This window comes from Myzus persicae, unplaced genomic scaffold (genome assembly GCF_001856785.1).
Source record: "Myzus persicae strain clone G006 unplaced genomic scaffold, MPER_G0061.0, whole genome shotgun sequence".
NCBI lineage: Eukaryota > Metazoa > Arthropoda > Insecta > Hemiptera > Aphididae > Myzus > Myzus persicae.
In genome coordinates this window covers 104,793-131,905 of record NW_019104148.1, presented here as the reverse complement: position 1 = coordinate 131,905, position 27,113 = coordinate 104,793, and the positions used below count along the sequence as shown (strand labels likewise).

Below are 27,113 nucleotides of genomic sequence, written 5' to 3'. Positions count from 1 at the left end.
ATTATACTATAGATAAACTCAATAAAGCAATGTCCTCCTATTATGTTTATAGCTTATAGAATCAAAAACCGCTGATAGATTTTAACGAATGTTTCGAAGATTGATTTGCGTCTATCAATTTGATAATTATTTGAAAAATTACAAACATTATTTGTATTATATCTACCCGGTGGATTCTATGCACTTTCTTGGATAATACCATAAAATATAATTACCTAATGTTTCAGTATAAATTGATTTGGTGCAAAAAAAGAACCATTTGGTATCTAAATCTAATAGGTAATGGCGTTTATAATTCATGGAAAAATTGATCACAGAATAGAATCTCTTCTGCCTTAGAGATTATGGTGAATAATTACTTTTTCATATTTATTTTACTGTAAGTAAAAAAAATTGTCGGAAATGGATTTTTACGCCTATCGAATAATGATCCTAAAAAATACTAAAAATCATTTGCTTCATTCAAATATTCAATCAATTCATCGTTAATATGTATGCGATAATTGAAACCGTTGTTTCCTTGTTATATACCGTTCAGTCAACCAAAGCTCAAAGTTGATTAATATATTCTTCTGAGAGATTGATTTGAAAATCATTTTTATCATATGCTCTAATCTTTCTTTTTATTAATTTATCTTTAGACTCAGAGTTAATGTTCTTAAAGGTAATTATTATTAAAATTATTTAAATCATTATATTAGTTTACAGGTTAGACATTGAAGGTCTGAAATTTTTTAGAAGAGGAGCCTAATGAGTAACACTTCGGAGACAAATGCAAATAATTATTATATGTACCTAGATAGAAGATATTATAATAATTATTAGATGTATGTGAGATATACAAAGTATTTGACAAAAATTCGTTTTATCTACCATATTACTAAACTTTCCTTAAATAAATTAGGTATAAAAGATCAGTTTGATACATCAAAAATTAAATAAATTAAATACCTACAATTTTGTTTACCCTAAAATGTTTCATTACGAAGTACACAATAACAAGATACACTAAAAACGTACTATGCAGCATAACAACTCCCTCGGGTTTTTACAAATTATTAATGAATTGAGAAAAAAATTTTAATTAAAATTTTGCAATATCAAATTTTTTTTTGCTTGTCTAAAATAAATTAAAAGTTAAGCTATTGATTTCCATTGACAATTAAGTATTAACTGAGTTATGTATTTTTAAGTCTCATAAAGAAAATTAATAATATTATTATAAACTGCAGGGTAGTCGTTTTTCTTCGATGGTACACGATGTACAAGTTACGACCTTACAGTGTTGCCTATATATTTACATTAAAAAAAATTTTGATTTCAAAAAAATCAGTTTACAGGATCGAAATCGTTGGCGAATACTCCACGGCCATGCGAGTGACGTTTGAATTTGTACCCATATACATAGTTCTCGAATCCCTTACCAGTAATGGCCCTTTGAAATAACACAAACAAATAAGTGTGTAATAGCCAATAGGTACGTTTTCCATTTTTTGAACGTATTCGTTTGCCAAATAAAATACCCGGAGTACGCACGCTTAGGAACATCGATATGCTCAGACCTACGTTAGCATGAGAATATTGGGATAACGTTGATAACCTTCAAACATACATGATTTACAAACGTCGGATGGTGTATTGGATCGGTTCAGTGTCAGCTATCGCCACGAGCGGTAGAAACACAATATAAACTCAATACAACATTAATATTATGGGTACAGGTACTCCGCACGGGCATTTGCCCCTTATCGCGTTGCCTATCGCAATACAATGTACGATGTACAACTACCTACGTAGGACGTACAGGACCTGTGCAGCAGCTGTCGTGCCGGTCACGCGCTCGCAAAACTCTCGTTGGTCGAACCGGCGTGGTAGGAAGTTCGCCTCGACGGCGCTAACGGGAGAGGATAAAAATAATACTATACGCATTGTAGCGCAGTGTACCTATCACGATAAATCTCGGCGAGGCGATGTATGCGGAGCGGCACGCGTAATATTTAATTTACGACGTTTAATCACAATAATATTATATTCCCACAGCGCAATAATGCGATATCTATATTGTAGATGGTATGGGCGAGAAGAGCGTACCCTCGCGCGTTACTGCAATGTGCCCACCCGACCCGAATCAACAGCGGTGGTATTATACCTACAGCAAAATATTAGGTATGATCACGGCGGCGGTTGATGGGGGACTTGGCCACAGTCAAAATGTACACCGCTGACCTTATAGCACTGCCGCGTCCGTCTGTTAGGTTTGGTCCGGTACTTTAGTACGCAGTTTTCGAGGACGAGATTAATAATAAATCGGGAAATAATTAATATATATACACACACACATTGTTGTATAGTTTTTTTATTTTTAAACGTGTCTTACATATGATAGTTACGCCCTAATAATTATTTAAATTTTAAAAAATAAAAAACTCTCGGCAAGTGTCGAGGCTGGTGCTTTAAAATTTGAAAGTATAATTATAAATCATCGCATTTTATGCAGAATACATATAATATGTATACCTGTATACCCGGACCCGGTTTACTATGTATTTCCTAGAGTTTATATCTACATATTATTAAACATATGATGGGAGTAAAATAGGACTTTCATTGAGTGCGCATTTTAAATGGATTTATTACTTAAGATCACATATTATATCTGTATCAAAATTAAGCCTGAATTTTCTACCTGCCGGTTATTATCTTATAGTTGAAACATAGAACTTACAAATAACTTTATAATACAAAGTCAAGTTTTTTTCTGAAATGACATATAGCAGGTATTATAATATGGGTGATTATCAAAAGAAATTAAATTTCGCAATTTTTTTCGCAATATTTTAATGGGTTTTCCTTGCGTTTAAGGAAACTTTTGTAAAAAAATCTGTAATTTTATTCATAATGATATTATTATGACAAAATAACACTTAAATAGTATACCTAAATTAGTTCCAGTCAGATATTTATTTATTTATGTATATAAAGAGAGAGCTACATGGTTACATATTTTGAAAAATTTTTAAAAAATAAAAAATGAAAGTTTTATATCAAATATAAATGTACTACTGTTCTATTTTTAATGATAATCAATTTCAACTTTTATTCCTATTATCATCTCATATTCTCATCACATCGTACACTCATCTTCTTATAGGTTACATTCTTTACATCTTGTTATAAATGAGTGACTCTGTTCAATGTTAAAGTGTCATACATTTCTAGCTTGGTTACAATATACACCCAAGTAATCGGGGTTTGGTTTTTAGGGTTCACCCCATCCCCCCCCCCAAAAAAAAACAAAACAAAAAATTAACCTTTGATTACGTAAATATTAAAATGTAACTCCATTTAGAAATACGGGCAACTCAATAATCCCCCCTCCCCCTTCACCTAAAATCTGTTTTACAACGGGCTTGTATGAACATAAATAACTATAAAAAAATTGTATTTGTATATTTTTTTGTTACGGAATAACTTATTTAAGTTGAATCTAATTTTCAATTTTCAATCCTTTGCTGTAAAATGTTTAAATTTTAAAAATCTTCGAATATTCTACTCACATGATGGGAGGAGTGCGGAGAACACTTTTGCTGGAAAAATATTAATGATTGACAGCCGTCTGTAAAGTGTTAAGTACAAAATACAAATTGGGCATCCCTACAAATCTTTAAAAACTCGCCACCCTGGCAATGAACTCATAGCCCCAACCTAAATACGCCCCTGTAGAGGGGAGCAGTAATCTTACTAAATATATTTCCATATCAATCACTTCATATTATGATGAAAAACGTTTGATTTGAATTGGCACAAAACTCAGGACACCCGATACCATTGCAGACCAACTACACCATAATAGTAATATAATATATTATGTCTCTCTCACTGTATTTTTACTCTATGGTTGACACAAAATTTTTAAAACAAACAAAGTTTTAGAACATAAACTATGTCATTTGTATCAAACATTTTTTTCTTATTTTCAATTAAAATAAATTTTAAAAAAAAAAGCGACTGAGTGGGTATCTCTCAATTGTCAAAAATTGAAAACTGAAAATATCAGTAAACAGCTCAAAAAAAGTTAAAATATTTTGAAAACTTTATCAAGTATAGGAAACAACAAAATATAAACATTTAATTTGAATTTCAAGTATCTTCAGTTGTTTGTTATTTTAGATTGAGTGAAAATTCAATTTTGTGGAAATTTGAACTTCAAACGCTCATAAAAATTTAATATAAATTACTAGTAGACATTTTTTTTTATAAAAGTAGACAAACTTATGAATAATCTTGTATTACATTTTCAAATCTTATATTTAAAAAGAAATTTTTTTATGAATTTCTAACTCAAAATAATTTTCAAATGTTCATGATTTTTAATTATTTTGTAAAAATTTGAAATTCAGACGCTTATAAAAACATATTGTGGAATTACTTTTTTTTATTTCCTTTAACTTATGAGGAACGTTGTATTATTATATTTTTAAGTTTTTTGACAATGCTAACAATTTTTTATAGACATAAAATAACGTCAAGACTTTAAAATATTTTGAAATTCGTATAGTGGATCTATAAGATTATCTGTTTTCGAGTTACATCAAAAACCAAAATCGATATTTCTGAAAACTGATTTTGCGTAAAATTCCCGTTTTTCCAGACTCTTTTGAAAACTCCTGGGAATTGTTATTTTGACTTCCCGAATTTTTCCAACTAGATTCACTTTCCCACCGGAAAAGACAAAGAAGTTGGAAATCAAGGCATTAAATTGACACAAATAAAGAAAAATAAAAAAAAAATAAAAACACACATCATTGTAAAATCAATACATTCACCGTTTCGCTCAGAATCTAATAATAATTCAACACTGTAGAAACACTGAAGCACATTGTGCTAAGGTGAGCGAAGCGAGGTGAGTATTTCCTTTCACTTATCAGTGCTTTTTTTTTTTTTTGTTGTATGTCTAGTGCCTGCTTTATTTTTACTTTGAACTTAATAATCGATCTTCGATCAAATTATTTCCGGCGTCAACGGCCGTCGGTCCTTGAATGTCACTCAGAATTGGTCGTTACGGTTACACAATCAAATTCCTTATTCGTTTTTAAAACTCGTAAGTAGAAATAAGGACTACAAAAAAGTTAGCTTCCTGGTTTGGAAGGTGCATTCTAGGTTATTATATGTGGTTATCGGGGGTGAGGGAGGTGTTAACGTAGAGGCCTAATCAAATCTGGTAACAATAAAGTCTGGCTCTCAGAATTATAAAGTGACTATAAATGCCCTATAAGTTTATAACTGTCATAATTGTGAAATATACTTTTCTTAACTTTTAAAGGAAAATACATCTCCAACATTTTTTTAATAGTTTAAAAAACAAATCTTAGTTTCAAATATCCATAAATAGCCCAAGAGTCAATATATCTGTAAAATTGAATCATGTACAGAAAATGATTATACAATTGATTAAAAAAAACCTGGTAACTAGATGTCGCTCTACTATACAGTAGGTTACAAGTGGGTTTTAAATTGTCAACCCTTAGCTATAAGATTTAAAATTTTTAACAATACAATTATTTGTAAATTTTGAATAATATGAATTTCGTCAGAATTTGTTTTTTTTTTTTAAACAATGCTTATGTATTTTTAATATTTTTACAATTGATATTAAAGAAATGTATATTCAGAAGCCTTGTATTACATTTTCAATCTTTTTGACAAAACAAATACAATTTTATTGACAATTATAGAAAAAAATATAAAAAAATCCAAAATTTTAAATGTCCTTAAAGAGCTCAAAACGAGTCAAAATATATGAATTAATAATCTAAACATGTGGGGTACATTTCAAGTGTATGCAGTTATTCGTTTTTGAATTACAACGAAATTAAAAAATTGAAATATGAGAAACATAGTGCATATTGCTCATCAAAATTTAATTTGACTTTTAGGTAGAAATTTTTTTTTATAAGGTAGACAAACTTATAAGGAATCTTGTATTAAATTTAAAAATCTTAGATATAATAAGACAATTTTTTGTAAATTTTTAACTCAAAATAATTTTCAAATTATCATGATTTTTAAGAACTTTGTCAAAATTCTAAATGATATATTATAATAGATTTACGCTCAATTTTTTTTTTATTTCCACTCACTTACGAGTAACTTTGTATTTATTTTAAAGTTTTTTGACCAAGTGAAAAATATTCATAGACATTAGTATAAAAAACAAATAATATTCGAACATTTCATATGCCTATAAATAGTTCAACACGAGTTAAGATATTTTTGAAAATTGTATGGTGTATAGAAAACACCGTTAAACATTCAGTGAAAATTGCATGTATCTACAATATTTGCTTTTGTAAACTATTGGGAATTTTTTACTTATGACCTCCCAAAGTACCAACTAGATTCACTTTCCTGCCAGAAATGATGTTGTTGGAGAAAATCGATGTACTTTTATTGTCCCAAAACGTGATGACGAACAGACAAACACAAAAAAAAAAATGAAATAAAAGAACATATATCATTGTAAAATTAATACATGCATCGCTCCTTTCAGAATTTAAAACATACACCATTATAAAATCAATAGATCTATTGCTCTGCTCAGAATTTATGATATATTGTGCTAAAAATTAAATTTGTATTATTAAACAAACTTAACAGACAACTTGGGTTGATTAAAAAAATTAATGCGCAGTGTTTGCTGGTTTCTATAAAAATACCTATTATTTTGAATTAAGTAAAGATAATATTTTTCATCTGAACTTAGAAAAAATTCAATTATTCATTAACTTTTTTTATGAAAATACTATTTTATGAATCAAATTGATACATTTTTAAAAATACCAGTTAAATTAACTAGCAGCTCCTAAAATACCCTAATTTTTATACAACTTATTTAAATTAATATTATACATCGACATTATTTGGCAAATTGGCTAAATTGATTAACTCACTTACTTATTAGTTATTTCATACTAACACACATTTGAATGGTTGCCAATTGAAATACTAAAGGAACATAATAATACATTATGACTTATAACTTATATATACATGTACCTTTTTTTAGTATTTATTAAGCACCTATTTTAAATTAAAATTTTTTTAATTGTTATAATTTAAATTTTTAAATGACCGCTATTAAAAACTATTTTACATTAACAATACCGAAAAAAATGATATTTGCTGAAGATTTGAAAACTTAGATTACCGCCAATGCTTACTCAAATATTTATAAACTTCTACAGGAAGCCTCAACAATCCGTTGTCAGCGCTCTTTAACTCCTATGGGCAGAATAAAACATGGATGTGATATACAATAGTTAGGTTTTATAAAATTCAACGACGTGTCTATTATAAATATTGAAAAAGATTTGGTGCAAAAGGTGAATAATAAGGACATAATCAGTTAATGTTTTTTTAAATAAAAATCGATACATTGTATGAAATAAACATATTATGTTCCGAGTACCTATTTGTGTGCCTATACTATATGTAGGTACATATAAATGTGAAATGAGTTTTTTACTAATGGCTATTCTCAGAAACAACTTAACCGATTTAAATTTAAGTTATATCAATAGATTCATTTAGACTCGGTGGATGTTGATAGTTTATTTTCTAACAACTATAGGTATGTGTTTTATTTATACATACAGTTGTCGTTGGTTACAGAGACATAAAAGGAAAACAAAATGGTATAGACTAGAATCATCTATGCATTGATTTTTGATTTTTTTAAATTAAAAAAAACATATTGTACATAATTTATTGATTATCTTTTAATTATACTATAGATAAACTCAATAAAGCAATGTCCTCCTATTATGTTTATAGCTTATAGAATCAAAAACCGCTGATAGATTTTAACGAATGTTTCAAAGATTGATTTGCGTCTATCAATTTGATAATTATTTGAAAAATTATTTAAACCACATTCGAAAATTTGCCGACTGCTATATCCAAACAGCCATAGTTATTATATTATATACTAACTAATCCAGTACGATGACGTTGCATTTAGAAATTAAATGATTCCCATGGAATTACCCCGTCTTAAGGGGTGGTTTTGGCCAAATATAAAATACAGACCTAAGATTATATCCAATCGTAATAACTATTTTATAGAATATAGTGTTTAGAATACCTGAATACCTATCTATTATTTACCTGTTGACTGTTGTTTTCATCGTGACTTTCGTTGTCGTGATTGGTAATAGGCAATACTCGCAAATAGGGCAATAGTCTATTGTAGATGTATTAAAGTATGAATTTTCGATATTTGTTGACCTTCACTTCTAAACATATTACAATTATTTATTAAGTTTATAAGTTAAAATCAAAGTTATAAATGTTATAAATATTATAAATAATTACTTACAACCAAATTTCAATTTAAAAAAAAAAACAGTTTACCAGTTTTTCTTATAGTTTGATTCCAGTGAAAACCTACATTAACTTTTATAAAATAAGATTTTAAAATACGATACATCTTATTTTCCAAAAGAAGTTTAACAATCTTATTATTTGTTTTCGTCTTTCGACAAATTTAACTCAAATTAGTTTTAAAAAAGCTTATTCGGATACATTTCACAGGATCATGATCTCCTTTATTATTTTCTTTATGACACAGCTGCTTTAATCTATATTTATTAACATTTTATGCTGTCTTATTATTACTATTCATTACTATGTTACTACGTTATGCTTAGACTGAATACTAGTATATAAATGATCTACGATTTTATGTATTATTATTACTATCAACCTTATTCGTGTTTTATTCATTGTTTTTGAATTAAAGCACTTAAATACAAGGAAAAAAAGAAATTTCAACGAATACACGAAAATAATTATAAATAACATCTTATAGGGTATATAATAAAATATAAATATTTAATATACATATTGCTTCCTTTGGAGTCAGGCCATTTAGGCAATTTTTAATTTTGTCATAAATTTTATTTAACTAAAAAGTTTTATTTTTACTCATTTATCTGGGTCTTACAATTAATATAATTTATATGATAAGCCGTGATTATATAATATTAATATTAAAAACGAAATACCAAGATGGCAAGATGCCACACTTTAGTTAAAGTAGGTAGGTAGGTAGGTAGGTACCTATATATTATAATAAACTGTAAATTGTTTACTTTATTTTATATAGGTACATACAATTTGTTAGATTATTGAATGGTATGAATTGACATACAAAAAAAAGCAGCTACCAAAAGGACGACACTTTATACATTTACCATAGTTTTTAATTTAAATAAATTTTGCAACAAATCCATAGCAATATATATTAGTATAGATACGATTATTAGACTAAAAGAATAAAAATGCAGAATAAAAAATAAATAGTATAATATTAGGTTATTAATCAAATATTTAAGTTTACAGCTTATAATTAAATAACTGTTTATAAAATATGGGTAGGTAGTTAATAAATTCAATAGTTATTTTTATTGATTTATTACTATGTAAGTATTACCATTAAATATTAGTATAAGTGAACAATAATATTATGATATTTAAATATATTTGGTAGTATTTATCAATTATTAAGGTTCAAATGTTAAAGGAGCCAGATAAAAATGATGAATATTATATATTTTAGTTGAAATGTATTTGATTTTGCGGTAATTGGAGAGCTAAAACTACTTTTGAGGAACTAATTTGATTGTAAAATACACTAATTGTGCCCATTTATACTGAGATATCATTAGAGCCAATAATTAGTTTTCTAGTAGTCTTAACATAATTAACTGGTTGGATACAAAATAGATTAATGTATGGAATGATTTTATGTGACACTAAAAGGTGCAAGTTTGTGTATGTGAGTAAGTAATGCACATGCACATGCAATGAAATAAAATATATTTCCCTGCTCTAATTTAGTATAATACTCGTATAATATGTACACGTCACAATTTATTTTAACGTTACATAAAGTGACACTATAATTTCAAACGTGCTGACCTTTGAATATATAATATTTACATTGTTATACATTGTCACATATCCGGGTAATTATTCCGAAATAACTCTTTAAGTTCACAATTATGATTTATGAGTAACAGAATCAGCGTATGCAGAATTCAAGATAATATAGAGAATACTAGATGCCTAACCTATATAAAATACGTGACCTATAATAGTAAATTATATTTTAAGACTTTCGTGATGTAAATAGATATTGTTCATAAAATAGTTCCTTTTCAAAATGTCTGTAAAACAAAGATTTACATTTTATTTTCTGTATACATTCACGTTGAAAGTAAACGTTATATCGACAAATACGCCGATTTAACGACGCGTATAGTGGTTGAAGGGCACTAAATTATATTTATTTTATATATTCATTCAGAACGGGATTCGCTCTTATGGATTAGGATATTGGGCGTGTTCAGTGTTCTGTGATTTGTCTGAGTATATAAAGAATGGAGAACGTAAAACCGAGCTCACAGAGTCGTTGTTGGAGTTCAATTGTTGTTGTAATCCATAATTTTAATTGTTATTCTTTGTCCACTGGAAACAGTTTGACGATTATTTGCGAAAAATGGCATCTTCTATCAAAATTGATAATGGCTTCGCCATCAAACTTTCGTCTCATCAACTGGTACACAATGTTTTATTCATTTTAATTAAATATTATTAATATTTGATTTTTTATACAGTTGTATTATACCCAGACTGGGCATGTGTAGGCTTTTTGAGGATTGTAAATTTTTTTTAAATCATCCCTTTTTTAAAATCAAAATTAAATTTTAATGTTTTATACATATTCATGTTTGGATAATCAATAATATATAGAACTGCAAATTAAAAAGCTTTTGGAAAATTATTAATTCTTTTTCATAATATTATGTATAATTTATTAATGTATTTTCCAATTTAACTCAAAATTAAACTTCATAATTTTTACTGATAAACCGTACAAACACAATTTTAATAAATAAATTACATTGAAAATGTTGTTAGGATTTATCCAATTTATTTATTATAATATAAAAATTATAATACTTACAACTTAATGTTTTGAATTTGATCAACCAATATGTGAAAATATTTTAAACTATTTCTTTCATTTTTGTTAAAACCTTTATCATATATTTATATTATTTGTTGATCATTATTGTATTAATAATACCTTTATTTTTTTACTTCAACAATATAAACTCTAAATTTTTATCATGTATCTCTAAACTTAAAATAATTAGTCCAACACCCATGAGTCCGATGCTTGATTGTATAAAACATCCCATCAATAAATTAAGAAAAAAAATTTCCAAAAAATTTTAAACAAAAACCTATGCATCTTTTTTGTCAGTTAAATCTTATTAAGTAAAAAAAGAGAGCATTTTCCGCATTTTTCAAATATTTTTCTAAAATCAGTTACTGTTTTGCAGTAGTTACCCACTTTTTATTCATGAAAGTATTTAAAAATAAATACGACATTTAATATGAACTCAAAAGCGCAGCAAAGAAATAACAAAGAAATCTGTTTTACTGAAATGTGTGCTATTTATAAATTAATATATTTGTATTTCAGTTCAAGAAAAAGATCTACTACAGTAACAGCATGGACGATACAAACCAAGCAAAATTCAGTTACAGCATAGTGCCCACCACTGCCAAAGATAAGCATACGGTGGCTGCTTTCCTAAGAAAATTCTTTTTCCGCGATGAACCATTGAACGTAGCTATACAGTTATTGGAAGAAACAGACTCTGCAGCTAAACTTGAAAATTACTGCATTAGTTATTTACAATATGGTATAAATACTATGGACTTATTGCATATTTAATAAGTTGTTGTAGACCTTGTATTGGAACTAAAATTTGCATAATAGGAGGAATATTTAAATTTAAAAAAAAAAACCAAAAAATTAGAAGAGATAATACAATATTTAGAATATATTCCAGAAACCAATAATTATTATTTATCCACAATATCATATAATTTAATACCTAACACGTTTTTATTGTATAATGTAACTATGTATAAATATAAATTATTATAAACCTTAATTTATTTGTATTTATATTTGTTAACTTTTTTATATTCAGGAATGACATTTATGGCAGTATCTCAAACTGGTGATATAATGGGTGTCATTTTGAACAACATAATGCATAGAGACGACGTAGAAGAAGACGACGAGGATGGTGAAACATGCAATGACAATTTGAAGTTTAAGGACATTGTGGTTCTGTTGGACAAAATCAAACGAGAAGCAGACGTATTTGCCCAATATAAAAATGTAAATCGTATATTGGAAATAAAAATTGTTACAGTAAATGAAGCTTATAGAGGCCAAGGAGTATGCAAGGCGCTCGTCGATAAAACCAAGTACGCAAAAAACTCGTATTAATACGCATATCCTATTTGATAAATATGATGCCATATGACATTCGGTACTATAGGGTTCTATACCTAAACCAAAAGTTGAACTATTAAATTCAATACATATTGACGCGACCGTGTTTCAATTTTAATATTTAATAATGACGGTGAACAATATAGTTCATTAAATCATTAATTATTGCAATAAATTAAAATTCATATAGATATAATAGATATAAGTGTATTAAATTGAATTGCTTATCTGTGATTCGTTGAAAAGAAATTTCATTAGAAAAAAATATAAATATATGTGTTTATAAAAGCTCAAGAATATAATACAAATATTAAATTTAGGTTTATATTGCAGTAAATATGTATTTTACTGTATGCAATTACAAATAATATTAAAGTGATATTTGAATTTTTAGAGAATATGCATTGGAAATGGGTTGTCAAATGATTTACGTGGAGTGCACCAGTCATTATTCTGCCAAGGCAGTCGAGAGACTTGGGTTTCAATGCATTTATTCGCTGGCCTATAACGATTACGTTAACGAACATGGTGAGATGGTGTTCAAAACACAATCTCCACACAGAGGTGCCAAAGTGTATGTGCTGCCTTTGTAATAATATAACCATTCGATTTGAATCTCTACACAATTCACCCACCTCCTTTACAATAACAATAATAATCATTAGTCGTTACCAGTACCGTATTTTTTTGTATATAATTTTTGAATTTTTTATAATGTACCAGACTATTATGTTCAACGAAAAATCAAAATTATAAACTACGAGTAAATATATATAATGTTATTGTACTTTATTTGTAATTGTTGATTTATATAAAAAGATATTTTATTGATTTTGCTTTGTCTACTGTTACACTGTTATGAATTTCTTGTTCGAAATTTATAATATGATTATATCTTTAAAGTTGATATATTTCTATGTTTCATAAAGAATAATACTAAGCGAATTATTATTATTATTATTATTATATATTTTTTTTTGTTACATATATTATGATATTGTGTATTTAATAAAAGAAATATTCAAGTTTTAATACCTACTTATTAAATAAATATTTAAGTGTTTATACATGATCATAATATTAATATTAGTATTTAAAAAAATATGTGGAATAAAATAAAATAAAATGTTGACAGATAAAAAAATAAACCTGAGGAACCTCTCTTGTTTCGAATATACTTAGTCATTGAGCATCGTAGTTCACTGTGGTCTGTAATGGACGTGTTCATTTTGAATTCAATGATAAATAATTGTAGGTATACAAAAACAATTGTGGTGGAGTCAGAACGACAGACGTCTTTTTCTTTAGTTATATTTCTAGTGTATCAACCTCTATTTCTACGATATTTGTTTTACTATCGGTAGGTAATATATTTTTCTATTAGTAATCTATTAGGAGATTTAATAAGTTGTTGCCCTAGACATCACATAGTTAAATAATTTATATTTTAATTATATATCGTAGTATCACAAAAGTATATTATTAATTACTCAATACCTAATATAATCATATTAGATCATACAAATATTATCATTATTTATATAAGGAAAAGTCGACGTAGATAGAATGAAGTGAATAGGTTCGTATTTTCATAATAGCTTAAAATGAATAATTTAAATAAGCATTTAGAACAATCTGTTATCAAATAACATACATAAAAAATAATAATTTACATTTAAATATTATTTTACAAATTTAACAAATTAGACAAAAATAGTTATATTTCGTATAAATATTCAATTTTGTCAAAAGCGGAAATTAATATGTAAAAAAAATATTCTGCAAATATATTTTTAATATTTTATACAGTAGTAACAGAGATCACATAAGGACCCTTATTTTAAATTGTTATACTTTTGACCAAAATAACATTTTTTATCGATATAATTTGAAATAAAATTTAAAAATTTCGAAAATGTCAAATTTATTCAATTAAATCAAAAAGACCAAAAATATTTTGAAAATTATCCTATGTCTAGCAATATAAATAATTGGTTATAATGTCAAGTCTCTACGGTTATTTCTATCTGAATTATCAAGTAGCACAAATTTGTTGATAAAAAATGAAAAATAAACACTCACACTCTCACACATATAATTGCAAAACCATATATATTATTATTATAATACATTATTTGCACCTTTATAATAATCTAAAACAAAGTATTTTCAAATTAAATCGTTTATTAACATTGTTTTTTAAATTAAAATTATATTTCACTAGACGTATGTGACATTTCAGTTTTGTATCTATAAATTCAAATTAAATGAAATATGTAATTTTTGGTATTCTTTCAGCTCTATATTTTAGTACTTATCACATTTTAAAAACACTAATGGATCTTAAAATTTTTTTTCTAGTTTCTTTAACCGGTCTAGTAATGTTTATAAACGTTGTCCGTGTCACTTTATTAATATCTTATTCTTAGACATTACTTTGAAAAAATCTAAAACATATTAAAAATGTAATTAAAATATGAATAGGTACCTAATTAATTAGTATTTATATATTTTTTAATGGTGTAATCATTTTTATTATTTAATCAGATTAGAAACCATAAAAATTTTTATACTCTATGCCTAACATAATCTTTAAATGTATAGAAGAATTTCTCAACTTTCTTAAAAAATAACTTGTTATTTAACTTTTAAGTAAATATTCTATGCAAAATTATAAATGTATAATTAAGAAAGCTAATTTAAAAACTAAACAACTTAACCTTAGAAAAGTTTGTGCTTACATAACATTTATAACAATGCATCTGCAGAGTTAAAAATGTATTTATCAAGATGGTGAATACTTCTATGAGAAATTTAAATTTAAATATAGGGCTCATAGGTGTGACTTAACTTCAAAGATACCACATTGTATAAACTACAAATAATAGCTTAACATAATTTTCTGCTGCTCGATGACAGTAAAATATCGCAAGTTTATTTTTTAAAAATTTAATTAATTTTCATGTCAGACACTATCTCATTTTTGAATATCAGAGGCTCCAATAACTTCAGCAACCCTTGAAGTTTCGCCTCGTGCTAAATCAACCCCTCAGAACTTAAGTGCAGATTGAGTGTCTATTTGTTTCCTAACTAACTAATTGTAATTCATAAACAAATTATCCATACACAAAACAAAATACTTATTTTAAACGGTTAATTTATTAAATTCATTTAAATGAATTTTACATTTTTTGACGTTACATAATAAAAAAAACCTTTATTAAAAAATTTAATCTATTTTGATTCACAGGTAAAATAAGATAACAACCATACTATTATTTATTAATCTATTAAAAAAAAAACCCTCAACACTATTGATCATTAACTTTAAATTATGGTCGCATATTATAAACCCAAAGTCTGCGGCAATATGTCAATATCGTACTAAAGCTATGATGGCGAGAAAACTTAAACATACCTAAAATATCATACATTTGGGGTTTTTATAGGTAAAAATATATGATTTTATTCTTTCTGTCATAACTGTAATAATTATTGCTCAATACTATATTTTATCTGGTGCTGGTAGTTTTGAAATATTTCGTATGCTCATATTTCAAATTTCTGAACATTGAATAAACCGAGGAATAAATATGACGTGTTTTTGTTGTTGAACGTCACATAAAAAAAATAAGCCAACCTTTTAAATTTAATATACCTATTGCAATGATTAAAGAATCCAAAAGAATCCAAGTGTTAGAAAAATGTCTATGTGAAATGTCAGCAAAAAAATAATAAAATGAACTACTCATAGCTAATACAGTTGATGTTAATTCAAAATGTGTTGAAAAAATATCTCCGCAAATAATTATTAAGATAAAGTGGTCAGTGAAGTGTAAGATGAATCATAAATGCGTAGAATACATATGATGAGAATTCGTTAGAGCATAATATTATTGTTATTTGACTTACTTCGGGAACTCCAAAAATGTGTTTACTTGTACTCTTTAACTTTTTAGAATTCAACTTTTAATTATTTTTATAGTATAATTATAATTATATAACATGATAAACTCGTATTCCACGGTGATTCGCATAATGAGGATACAAATCTGAGAGTGTATTTATATAATTATAACGTATGTCAATATATGATTCTTCAACTCTTCAACACCATACATTTGTAAATTATAATTATATTATTTTTACATTAAGTGTATTTTAAAACGGTTGTAACGTTAGGTATTGAGACTTACAATTTCAATACGCAATGCATATAATGTAAATCGTTATGCATTTACCCATTTACATCGTATTCGTAAATATATTCAATGCATTTTCAAACTAGTAAATTATTTGTATGCGAGAGGACAAAATGTATGAACCACCAAAGTGTTTATATTAATTGTTAATAACTATATAACATGCTATTCTATCGTTTGAACTGTGAAATTGGTTTTTATTTAGACACTCGCGCTGTATTGAAGTCGTCTCGGGTAGCACACCCAGCTCCTGCATGTATTTTACTGGTTTCTACTAATATTTATTTACATTCTAATTCAGTAAACGCATAACACATACAAGAAACCTACCTATCTAATACTTACGTATAGGTGTGTTAAAATCGAAATGTTTTAGATTTTTATTTGTTACAAAATTTCATTTTTTTTTATGATATAGATTGTAGTTGCACATAAACACATTTCCCACCCAATAACCTTGGACTGTTTGTGTATCAAATGTATTTCATATAAACGTTTATTACTACATGAAATTGATGAAAATTCATTTGCTGGTGTTATCTTTATTTCCGTAGGTAATATTGTGCGTCATGAAATCTTGTAGAGCGCCACATAATTATTCAATACCTACATATTCAAATACGATAACGTTTTTATTGAATTTACTAAATGTATTTCACTAATCTACAACAGTTTACAAGTGTTTCACAGTACAGTATATTCAGTACTCCAATGTAATGTGTTTTTGTTTAAAATGTTAAGGATATATATGGTTCAAGAAAGAAAATAAATTCGTTTCAGCAACAATAAGTTTGGTATTAAGTGATAAGTAAATCATATAATATTGGAGGTAACACTAATGTATGAATTTATTATTATATAGTTTTACACTTTTACGAATTAAGTGTCAATAAGGTTTTTTAAATTACTTAGGTACTATAGCTGCACTATTAAGTCTTAATCTTGTCAATTTTATCATAATTTGTATTTATCATTTATCATTTCACTAAATATATAAATTAATTTTTTTAACAGTAAGACACACTGTGATAAATATACCATTAACTATTGTGACGTTTGATATAAGTTTATAATATTATTATAAACATTTTAATTCCCAATTTTTTTAAAGCATACCAACGATTAAGTTATTTTGGTAAATACATGTAACATTGTAGAGTTTAATAAAAATTATAATGACGTAACTGCTTATCTCATTTATAAAGACTGTACTACATTTTAGCGATACATTATTCCTCCATGAATCTATAACCATTAACCATACAATTATATAAATATTTAAGACGTATGTTTATGCTATTACTTATTATACATTTTGAAGGAATATTACTGGCACTCATGTTTATTATACTGCCAGGTCACATACAGATATAGACAATGATAAATGATTAAATATAATATTCTAATATAGCATTTACCTATTCTATAAAATATTATTTAATACAGTAATCCCTATAATTATTGATAACTGTGATACATTTTAATGTTTAAAAACATTTCAATGAGCCCGAAGTGACTTTAAATCGGTTCAGACACTCGGACACCGAAAGCATAATTGGAAGCTCACCTAAGCCTGACCAGGTGTGTGATTACCTCCACATTGGAAAAAAAGCGATAATTATTTTATTTATTTATTTATTTATTATTATAGTAAACGGGATAAGCCCTTGACATTTATATAACATTAATAATTAACAAGATTATAATACACTATTACATACATAATATTAACAGATAATAATGTAATACAAAATAATTACACACAAGAAGATGTTTAGATGTTATTGGATCCATTAGCTAGTGTCATCATACGTAAAATGGGTTCATTATATAAGTAATTTGTCGCACAGAACGGGACCCGGAAAGGAGAAAAGTAGGAGAAGTTTTACTTCTATTATCTTATATAAAATTATAATTATTCGTATTTAAATTAGAACCAAGTGCTAGGTATGTAATTGCAATTAATGTAATTCATATAATACATCATATTACATAATATGTATCATGTATATAATATATTATATATGTGGTTGGGTGAAAAATGATATTTTCACACGAACCGGAAAAGACTGTACACATATTTGTAATCGCTGTACAGTGAATAATTTCTCCAGAATGTATGAGATATTATATCATTATAATACTTATAACAGTGTACCTATTCAATTTATACAAGCGAGAGAGCACATGGAGTCTGCGCATCCCCGCGCGACACTCGGTCACTGAGACCGGTTCAGCTATGGCAGGGTGTCGCGTGGGGATGTGCAGAAAAACCAATTTTCGTCGTGTTCTCTGGCTCGACAGAGTGTACTCTATAGTGATTAATGGTAGTCAACGGTCACAAAGCTATATTTTTTCGCAAAATGGATTTGCTAACCATTATTGAGGTCAACGTTAAATATGTTTATAATAAGTATGAGCTGTATATTATTTAACTTTTTGATGTTCAAAAAATGGATTCACACTGGTAAATGATATTTTTTATTAATTTAGTTGATTTTTGTTTAACAAATTCTAATTTTATAAATATGTTTACAGTATTGTCCAAATAATTGTAATTAATATTGTACCTACTAATCTCCAAACATATACGAATTTGTTTTATACTTAACAAAAGTATAAATAAGGTACAAACCAAACTGAAATTATAAACCGATTGTTTTTTTAACATTTATTGCATTGTGGGTAGATATATGAATAATTCAATCATATGATAGTCCGATCGCGATGTATAGGTATGCAATACATAACTATTTAAGGCAACGAACATTAGAAGTGTGGTGAACAGCTGTAGCTATATAGATACGAATTCACGAAAAGCAATGAACTAGAAAGGTGTTCACTTCATTTGAGAGTTTTAATAGTTGTACACCTGTGTCTGACAATATGTTACGTTCGTTAATTACTGCATATTAAAGTGTATCATTTAAACGAATTCTTTATTTCTTTAGAACACTGGTAATATAAAATAAGTACCTAATTAGATCGATCATGTTTGTTGATGATAATTTGTTTTAATATAGTAGTTCATAGTTTAATTTCCACCGTCTGCATAAATATTGTTTGGTGATTATTATAGGTATGTGATTATCATAATCTGATTTATACTTTCATTTAATTGGTAAATTGTTGTTTTTGATATTAGTAATTTTATCTTGTAAAATTATGATACTATAAAATATAAAATTTAACTAAAACAATATTTTCATATTAATAAAAAAATAAACACTCGATATTAATGCTTTCGGTACATGACACATTTTAGTGACAACAAAACAAATTAACAAATTAAACAAAAAACAAGTATTGTTATTTCTATTTTAATAACCTACCTATTTTTTATTTTAAACTATTACAATTTAAAAGAAAAGTTGCATGAATTAATACTAATCAAAAATAATTAAAATAATTAGGTAAATATTAAATAATAAACGTATTTTTTAATCAATTTTGTGTCACAGGTACAATGTGAAATATCAAATAACTATTTTAAACCGTGTACTTTAAACTATTGAGAAATAAGAAGAAAAAAACATTGTAATACTAAAAGATAAAATATTTTCAATTTCCTAATTCTTATTGTTTAAACTTTAAGTTTAAAGTATAATGAAATCCACAAACATTACATAATATATTATTATGGAATTGTGTTTTTATGCTTCATAATGTTTTTATATTAAAATGCCGAAGGTAAGAAAAATGATATGTACTAAATATATATTTTTAATTTATAATATAATCTATTGCAATTCATCTGCTTATAATGTTATTGGTCAGACTATAATTCAACAAATGTAAAAGATATAGTTATATATGTGTGAATTGAACAAGCAATTCCAACTTACAATTTATAAGGTGATACGATTGATTTTCCTCACATGGGGAAAATAAAATAAGTATGATTTCTTGATTATAAAAGTTTAGTATAAAAATCAAATGCGCATAATATAATTTAATTTATACATTATATACTCATAGATTTAACACAAATTATTAATATATTTATTATTTATACTTATTAAAAAAAAAATTTTAGATAGAAACTTATAATCAGCAAAATGAATGCAGCAATGAAATCTGAAAATGCTTTTAAAGTTGTTCCTATCATTACAAAAGATGAAATTACCTTGATTGAGTTTTTGCTACAAAACTTTATCAGAGATGAACCACTTAATGCATCTATGGAGTTAATAAAAGAGAAAGACATCGCTAAGAATTTTAAAAATCGCATAAGTGGATTCTTCGATAATGGTGAGTGAAAAAAAAAGTAGTTTTGAACCAATCAATAGAATAATATAGTAATAAGTAGTGTTAATAGTAATAATATTTTAAGCACCTTTGCACCTATGTCAATAATAATAATTCTAAATTGTAAATTTCTAAAATTAAACTTTACTGGGCTTATAATAAATTAAATAATAAAAAGTAAGTGGATGTGGTTCTGCTGTAGAGTATGTGACAATTGGGTCACTGCAATGAATGGTGTTATATTTGAATTCAATGATATAAAATCATTGTATACGACAAACGGTTCTGAGTGAATATGGTCTGTCAGCCGGTAATATTACTTAGTAATTTAGTATATTTGATGATATACTATTGTCATTAAATTATTAAATTAATTCATTTTACTAGTAAGTATAAGCACTACGTTAGATTGAATTAATTTTTGCCAAAAAAAATACATTTGAAAAGTCATTGTGTGTATAAAATATAATAATATACTCTAAAAGTTTCAAGTACCCACGAATAATATTTTTAAATTACAACAAAATAGCTTAAATAATTATTCTTGGTTATTTAATATGTAATTTCGCCCATATTTGAACATAAAACAGCTAAAAAAAAACTGTGCTCATATACTTTTAGATTTTTTGGTTACAGAATAACCTACTTACGTGGAATCTTGTTTTAAATTTTCAACCCTAAGGTTGAAAGTTGAACATTAAAAAAAATTGTACTATAAAATTATTTGTAAATTTTAAATGATTTAAATTACATCAAAATTTAAACTTTAAATGAAAAAAAAAATCGAGACTATATAATTTTAATATTTTTCAACTGCTATTGTAACAATATATTAAGAATCTTGTATTTAATTTTCATGCTTTTCGACCCAACCAATAAAATTGTATTGACATTTATAAAAAAAACTAAAAAAAAAGTAGTTGAAAATGTCTGTAAACAGCTCAAAACGAGTCAAAATATTTTGAAAACGTTGTCAAGTATAGGAATTGATGAAATAAACATATGGTGTAAATTTCAAGTATCTACAGTGATTCGTTTTTGAATTACAACAAAATAACAGTATTGCTATATGAGAAATCGACTAAATATCCAATGTTGTACAAATTTCAACTCCAAGCGCTCAACAAAATTTAATTTGACTTTTCGGTAGAATTTTTTTTTCGATAAAGATAGACAAACTTATAAGGAACCTTGTATTACATTTTCAAGTTTTTCGACTGACAGAAAATTGTTTTATCGATATAAGTTTATAAAAAATAAAGAATAATCGAACATTTCATAGTTTAACACTAGTCAAAATATTTTGAAAATTGTATGTTGTATAGGAAACACGGATATAAGCATTCAGTGCAAATTTCATGTATCTACCATATTTTTTTTAGAGTTGTATCAAAAACCAAAGTTGATTTTTTTCAAAAACCTGATTTCCTTACAAAAAATCTCGTTTTTCCTAAATTGTTTGTTTGTTTCCCAACCGCTTTTGAAAATCATTAGGAATTTTTTACTGTTGATCCTCCAAAGTGCCAACTAGATTCACTTTCCTAAAAGAAAAAATGGTGTTGAAGCAAATCGAAGCATTTCACCAACTCAAAATGAGATGACAGACACAAAATTAAAAAAAAATAAAAAGCATACATCATTGAAAATTAAAACATTCATCTCTACACTCAGAATCTAAAATGAAAACTATATATTATTATATATTTAAGTGTAAATAGCATATAGTTACAATATATACGTTATAAATAAACAACCAATTGAAAATTGTTAAATTTGTCTACAACTTTAAATTGATATTAAAATTTAATGATACTTTATACAATAAGTAAACCTATGTAGGTACAAATAACTATCAAGTAATATATTTTGGTTGCACCATTTTGCAATTTGATCTTTAAGAGTGCGCTACGCCCGCATTTGTCGTTTCCCTTTCAGGATAACATAGCAAATTAAAACTCAGCAATTCAAGTTTTATTTTGTTAGTTCAAAAATTAAAATGAATCAACCCATTTTTAAATTTATTGGCAAGAACACTATTTGTGTTGAAATGCCGGTTTTTTACAATAGTTCAATTTTTAGCGTGTTTAACGTAAATAAAATAACGCAATTTCATAATAGTCATAATCATAACCATATAACTCTCTTGAGACTGAACAATCGTAAAAGCCGACGTACAAACACTGATGATTTACTTAAAAGTAAGTTTGTATAATAGGTTGTTTCACTCTAATTTTTAAACTAACGAAGCCAAACGTGAACATCAGAACATAATTTTGTCATGTCACGCACTCGTAAGTCGTAAGGCAGAGTGCAACGTTCTCTTAAAGATCAATTTGTAAAATGGTGCAATCAAATATTACTTATTACTTTAAAGTTATAATATTCTTCAGACGATCAGATATCAATTGCAAGTTGTAATCATCAAAATAAAATCATGTTGTGTATGTATATTGTATACATTTTACTAACAATCAACGGGATAGTAACATACAGTTAATCCTTTAACAATAATATTACATTAGTGAAAGTGGTTTTTATATTTATTGGATTAAGTACCTAGTTAAATTAGTACTAATAGGTTGGTAATGTTGGTTATAGGTAGAAAATGCTGGGTTGCACAAGTAACTACTAAATATCTAATTAATCAGTATTCGATAATGATAAAATAGTTACTTAAACATTTAAACATTATTAAGATTGAAAGTTAATTAAGATTTATGATTGGTAAAGTAAACATAATATTTAGTGACCATTATAATAAACACTAGTTATCAACTTTTTTATGAAACTCGAGCACTCAATGTGTTCCAAACATCATGAAAAATATACGGATTAATACAGTTTATGGCTCGATCGCAATTACAATTGAAACTATTAAACAGAAGTTTTACACTGTGGATTTTAGATTTATAGCGATAAATGATAATGCTTATAATCGTGTAATCAAGGAGTAGTAGGTAATAATAAGTACCTATTGACACTATTCTACTTGTACAAATATTAAATTATTTCCAATAAAATCGTCTGAAAATTTATTCAGAGTGCCATTATTCCAATCCCAGATTTAATATTACTAGTTGATGATTCTAAGTAATTTTTACAACAGCATTCAGAAAAAAATAAAAAGTCACAACATATAAAGGCATTAAGACATTTAGAATGAAAAGCCTTTTCTATAAATTTATATCATAATCATGTCGTTTTGTTTTCCAATATTAACTATCGATTAAACCAACGGGTCCCAACCTTATTCGTTCTACGCCCCACTTGTAAATTTTTCTAAAATCTCATTCCCCACTTTAAATTAGAGTTTAAGCGATTTTTTTTTTGTGAGCGGTACAAATAAAATATACAAAATGCCTATATATTATAGTATTATACAACATACAACTATTTACTTTTATTATTTTCATCATTTTAAAAATGTATAATAAATCAACTTACGAAGTAATTATATTAAGTAAAAGAAAAAATATTGAGTATAAAAACAAAAATATTAACATAAAGTAAAAACCAGGTAAATAATACCTCGGTCTATCGACTCTATCGTTATAACTAAAATATAATATTGTTATCGATGCCCGATAATCTGAAAACTAATATACTGTTTTCAATTTTACATATTGTAAAATAACATAATTATTTTCGTAAGTCCATCATCACTATATCCCCCCCCCCCAACAGACTCTAAATTCCCCCGGGTCCCAACCCGCTGGATTAAACTGTACTTACCTATTTCTAACTTCCTAGTTCTTGAAGTACTTTTGAAGTATTATTCTAGAATGGAAAATATTATCATGCATGTAATGTAATGGTCATACTCACATTTGGTGTAATTTTAAAGTAACTATGGTTGTTAGTTTTTGAGTTGCAATTAAAAGAATCAAAATGTTATTAAAAAGACTTAGCCCAAAATTGGTTTTACATAAAAATTCTCATTTTTTCTTATTTTTTTCTTTTATTTTTTTATTACTTGCTTCTTAAAACTACTGGGATTTTTTTACTTTTGACACTCCAAAGTACCAACTAAATATTCACTTTGCTCACCAGAAAAAATGCTGAACTAAAAAATCGGGGCATTTTTACTGCCCCAAGAGTTAATGACAGACAGAACAAAATAAAAATATACACCTCATTGTAAAATCAATACATTATTTTGCTCCACTCAGAATCTAAAAATACCAATTATTAATAATGTAAATAAATTAACAAAAGCCAATTTTCGATGATACAAAGTTTGTTAATTAGCAGATATATATAATTGAATGTATATTATGTGCACTGTATATTTTAATATTTATATAGATTGTAGGTATTAGGTTTATGTTTTTTACTTTATATTTCATAGAACATAGTAGGCATGTGTTGAATTTAAAAATACTATACTTAAATTGTAGTTGAATTATAATTTACAACACAACCTAAATCTAAGTGCCATATTCTATAAAATGATTTTATTAAAGTAGGTGTCTAAGTAATTCCATTAAAAACTCAATATTCCAGTACAATTAATTAAGTGCAATTTCATGTATTTCTATTATAATATTAATGGACGCTTTTATATTTTGATAAAATATATTACTACGGCCGAGAATAGAAAGCAAATTAAGGATATTGAGATATAATCAATTGTGGACAAGGTCGTGTTGAAACGATGATAGAGACGCCCTTATTTGTCGCTATGGAGACCCCGAAAATCAAAAATCCTCGAGTCGAGTGTAAAGTTCTATTGCCGTAGTCTCACGCCACAGATCAACGAATTACAATCATCAAATTAAACTTATAAAATCGTATTAATAGATCAAAGCTGAATAATTAGATTAAGGTAGGTATAATATTTTGTTGATAGTAAAATTATAACAGTATATATAAAAAAAATAATAATGCATATTATGATCATATTACATTAAAAAAAAATATTTAACTCTGTAGTAAATTAAATAGACTTAATTTTCTTACTATAGGTTTCAGTTGATTTTTAAAATCTATTATTTATATACATTTCTAAGATATTTTAGTTTTATATAAACATAATATTATGATCTATGTTGCTTCGTGTTGCTATTATTTCCTTGTAAATCGTAAATTTGTAATTGGGTGTGGTCAAAATAAGTTACTTTAGACATTTTTTTAAAACTCCAGAGATTTAAAAATAACATCATAATTATTTTTTTATTTTTATAATATCCATACTCTATATTATCATTAACGTGGTATAGTAATTACTAATTATAGCAAAACATAATATGCTCATAAATTATAATGGTTCTTAATTTATGTTTAATAAAATATTACTTTTTTAATATTTTTTGTTTTATTTTCACTTTGTGGTAATGTAGAGTGTATTAATGTATTATACACTACCCATCTATATTTTAAAATATTTAAAACAAATGTATGCTTCTACTTATGTATAACTGTATATTAAATCTAAATTTAAATCATTTAAGTCATACCTAAGTGTGAATTGTATATTTTATTTCATATTTTTTATAAACATTTGCATACATTGAAAGTTAACCTAAATTAATTCTTCAATTTTATTCAAAATCTCAGTTTTAATTTTAATTCATAATTCAGAAATTCATTTTTGACGAACGCACGTCATTTTCAATTTGATAAAATGCAGCTATGTTAGATAGTTAAATAAATAAGAAAAAAGTTGATAACCAATTTAAAATGAAAATAACAATTATGATTTTAAAATCATAAAAATTGCAGAGATCTGTAATCTGTATTATACAGCTCAAAAATCATCATTGCATATTTGCATTATTATATTTCATAATATGTTTGCAATTACCTTATCATAAATACTAAACAATAATGAATAAATAAATGTATAAATATTAAGTTTTCAGAATATTAAAATATTCAAAATCTTAGAAAAATGAGTGAGGTCATCAAATGCATCCACAATATTGTCCCAACTACTGCTGAAGATAAACAAGTTGTGATTGAATTTTTAAGGAAATTTTTCTTCCAAGATGAACCTCTTATTTTGGGTATAAATATGCTGGAAGATACTGATTCTTTATCGAAACTCGAAAACTACTGTTTTAATTTTGTGGACAATGGTGAGCTCAAATATAAAATTAGAAAATACAATATTTTTAATTTTAAAAATGTTAATCTTCGGCATTAATGTTTTTATTGATGTAAAAAAACAATATGTATATATAAAATATAAAGGATAAAAGTACCTAAATATATTTTTTTTTAAATATTATATTTTTTATTCAATATGTACTTTTAATGTTTTTTTTTTTTTTTTTTTTTTT

At 26.2% G+C, this 27,113-nt stretch overlaps 2 protein-coding genes across 7 annotated transcripts in view; both read left to right on the top strand.

Moving 5' to 3' along the window:
• Positions 1-10,445: 10,445 nt before the first annotated feature.
• Positions 10,446-13,057, top strand: LOC111039266 (dopamine N-acetyltransferase-like). Its single transcript, XM_022322687.1, has 4 exons — positions 10,446-10,621; positions 11,555-11,777; positions 12,072-12,354; positions 12,777-13,057. The coding sequence occupies exons 1-4, from the start codon at positions 10,562-10,564 to the stop codon at positions 12,973-12,975; spliced, it is 765 nt and encodes a 254-aa protein (XP_022178379.1). The 5' UTR covers positions 10,446-10,561; the 3' UTR covers positions 12,976-13,057.
• A 4,131-nt stretch (positions 13,058-17,188) lies between these two features.
• The window catches only part of LOC111039267 (dopamine N-acetyltransferase-like), an 18,421-nt gene continuing 8,496 nt past the window's right edge, over positions 17,189-27,113 (top strand). The window contains exons 1-3 of one of the 6 annotated variants that reach the window (XM_022322691.1): positions 19,186-19,542; positions 19,608-19,663; positions 20,621-20,835. In XM_022322691.1, coding sequence (XP_022178383.1) covers positions 20,643-20,835 — 193 coding nt within the window. In that variant the 5' untranslated portion in view covers positions 19,186-19,542; positions 19,608-19,663; positions 20,621-20,642. Of the gene's footprint in view, positions 17,414-18,867; positions 19,052-19,185; positions 19,664-20,620; positions 20,836-25,429; positions 25,658-26,686; positions 26,910-27,113 lie in introns of those variants that run through there. The other 5 variants (XM_022322693.1, XM_022322689.1, XM_022322692.1 and 2 more) reach the window with 5 other exon arrangements.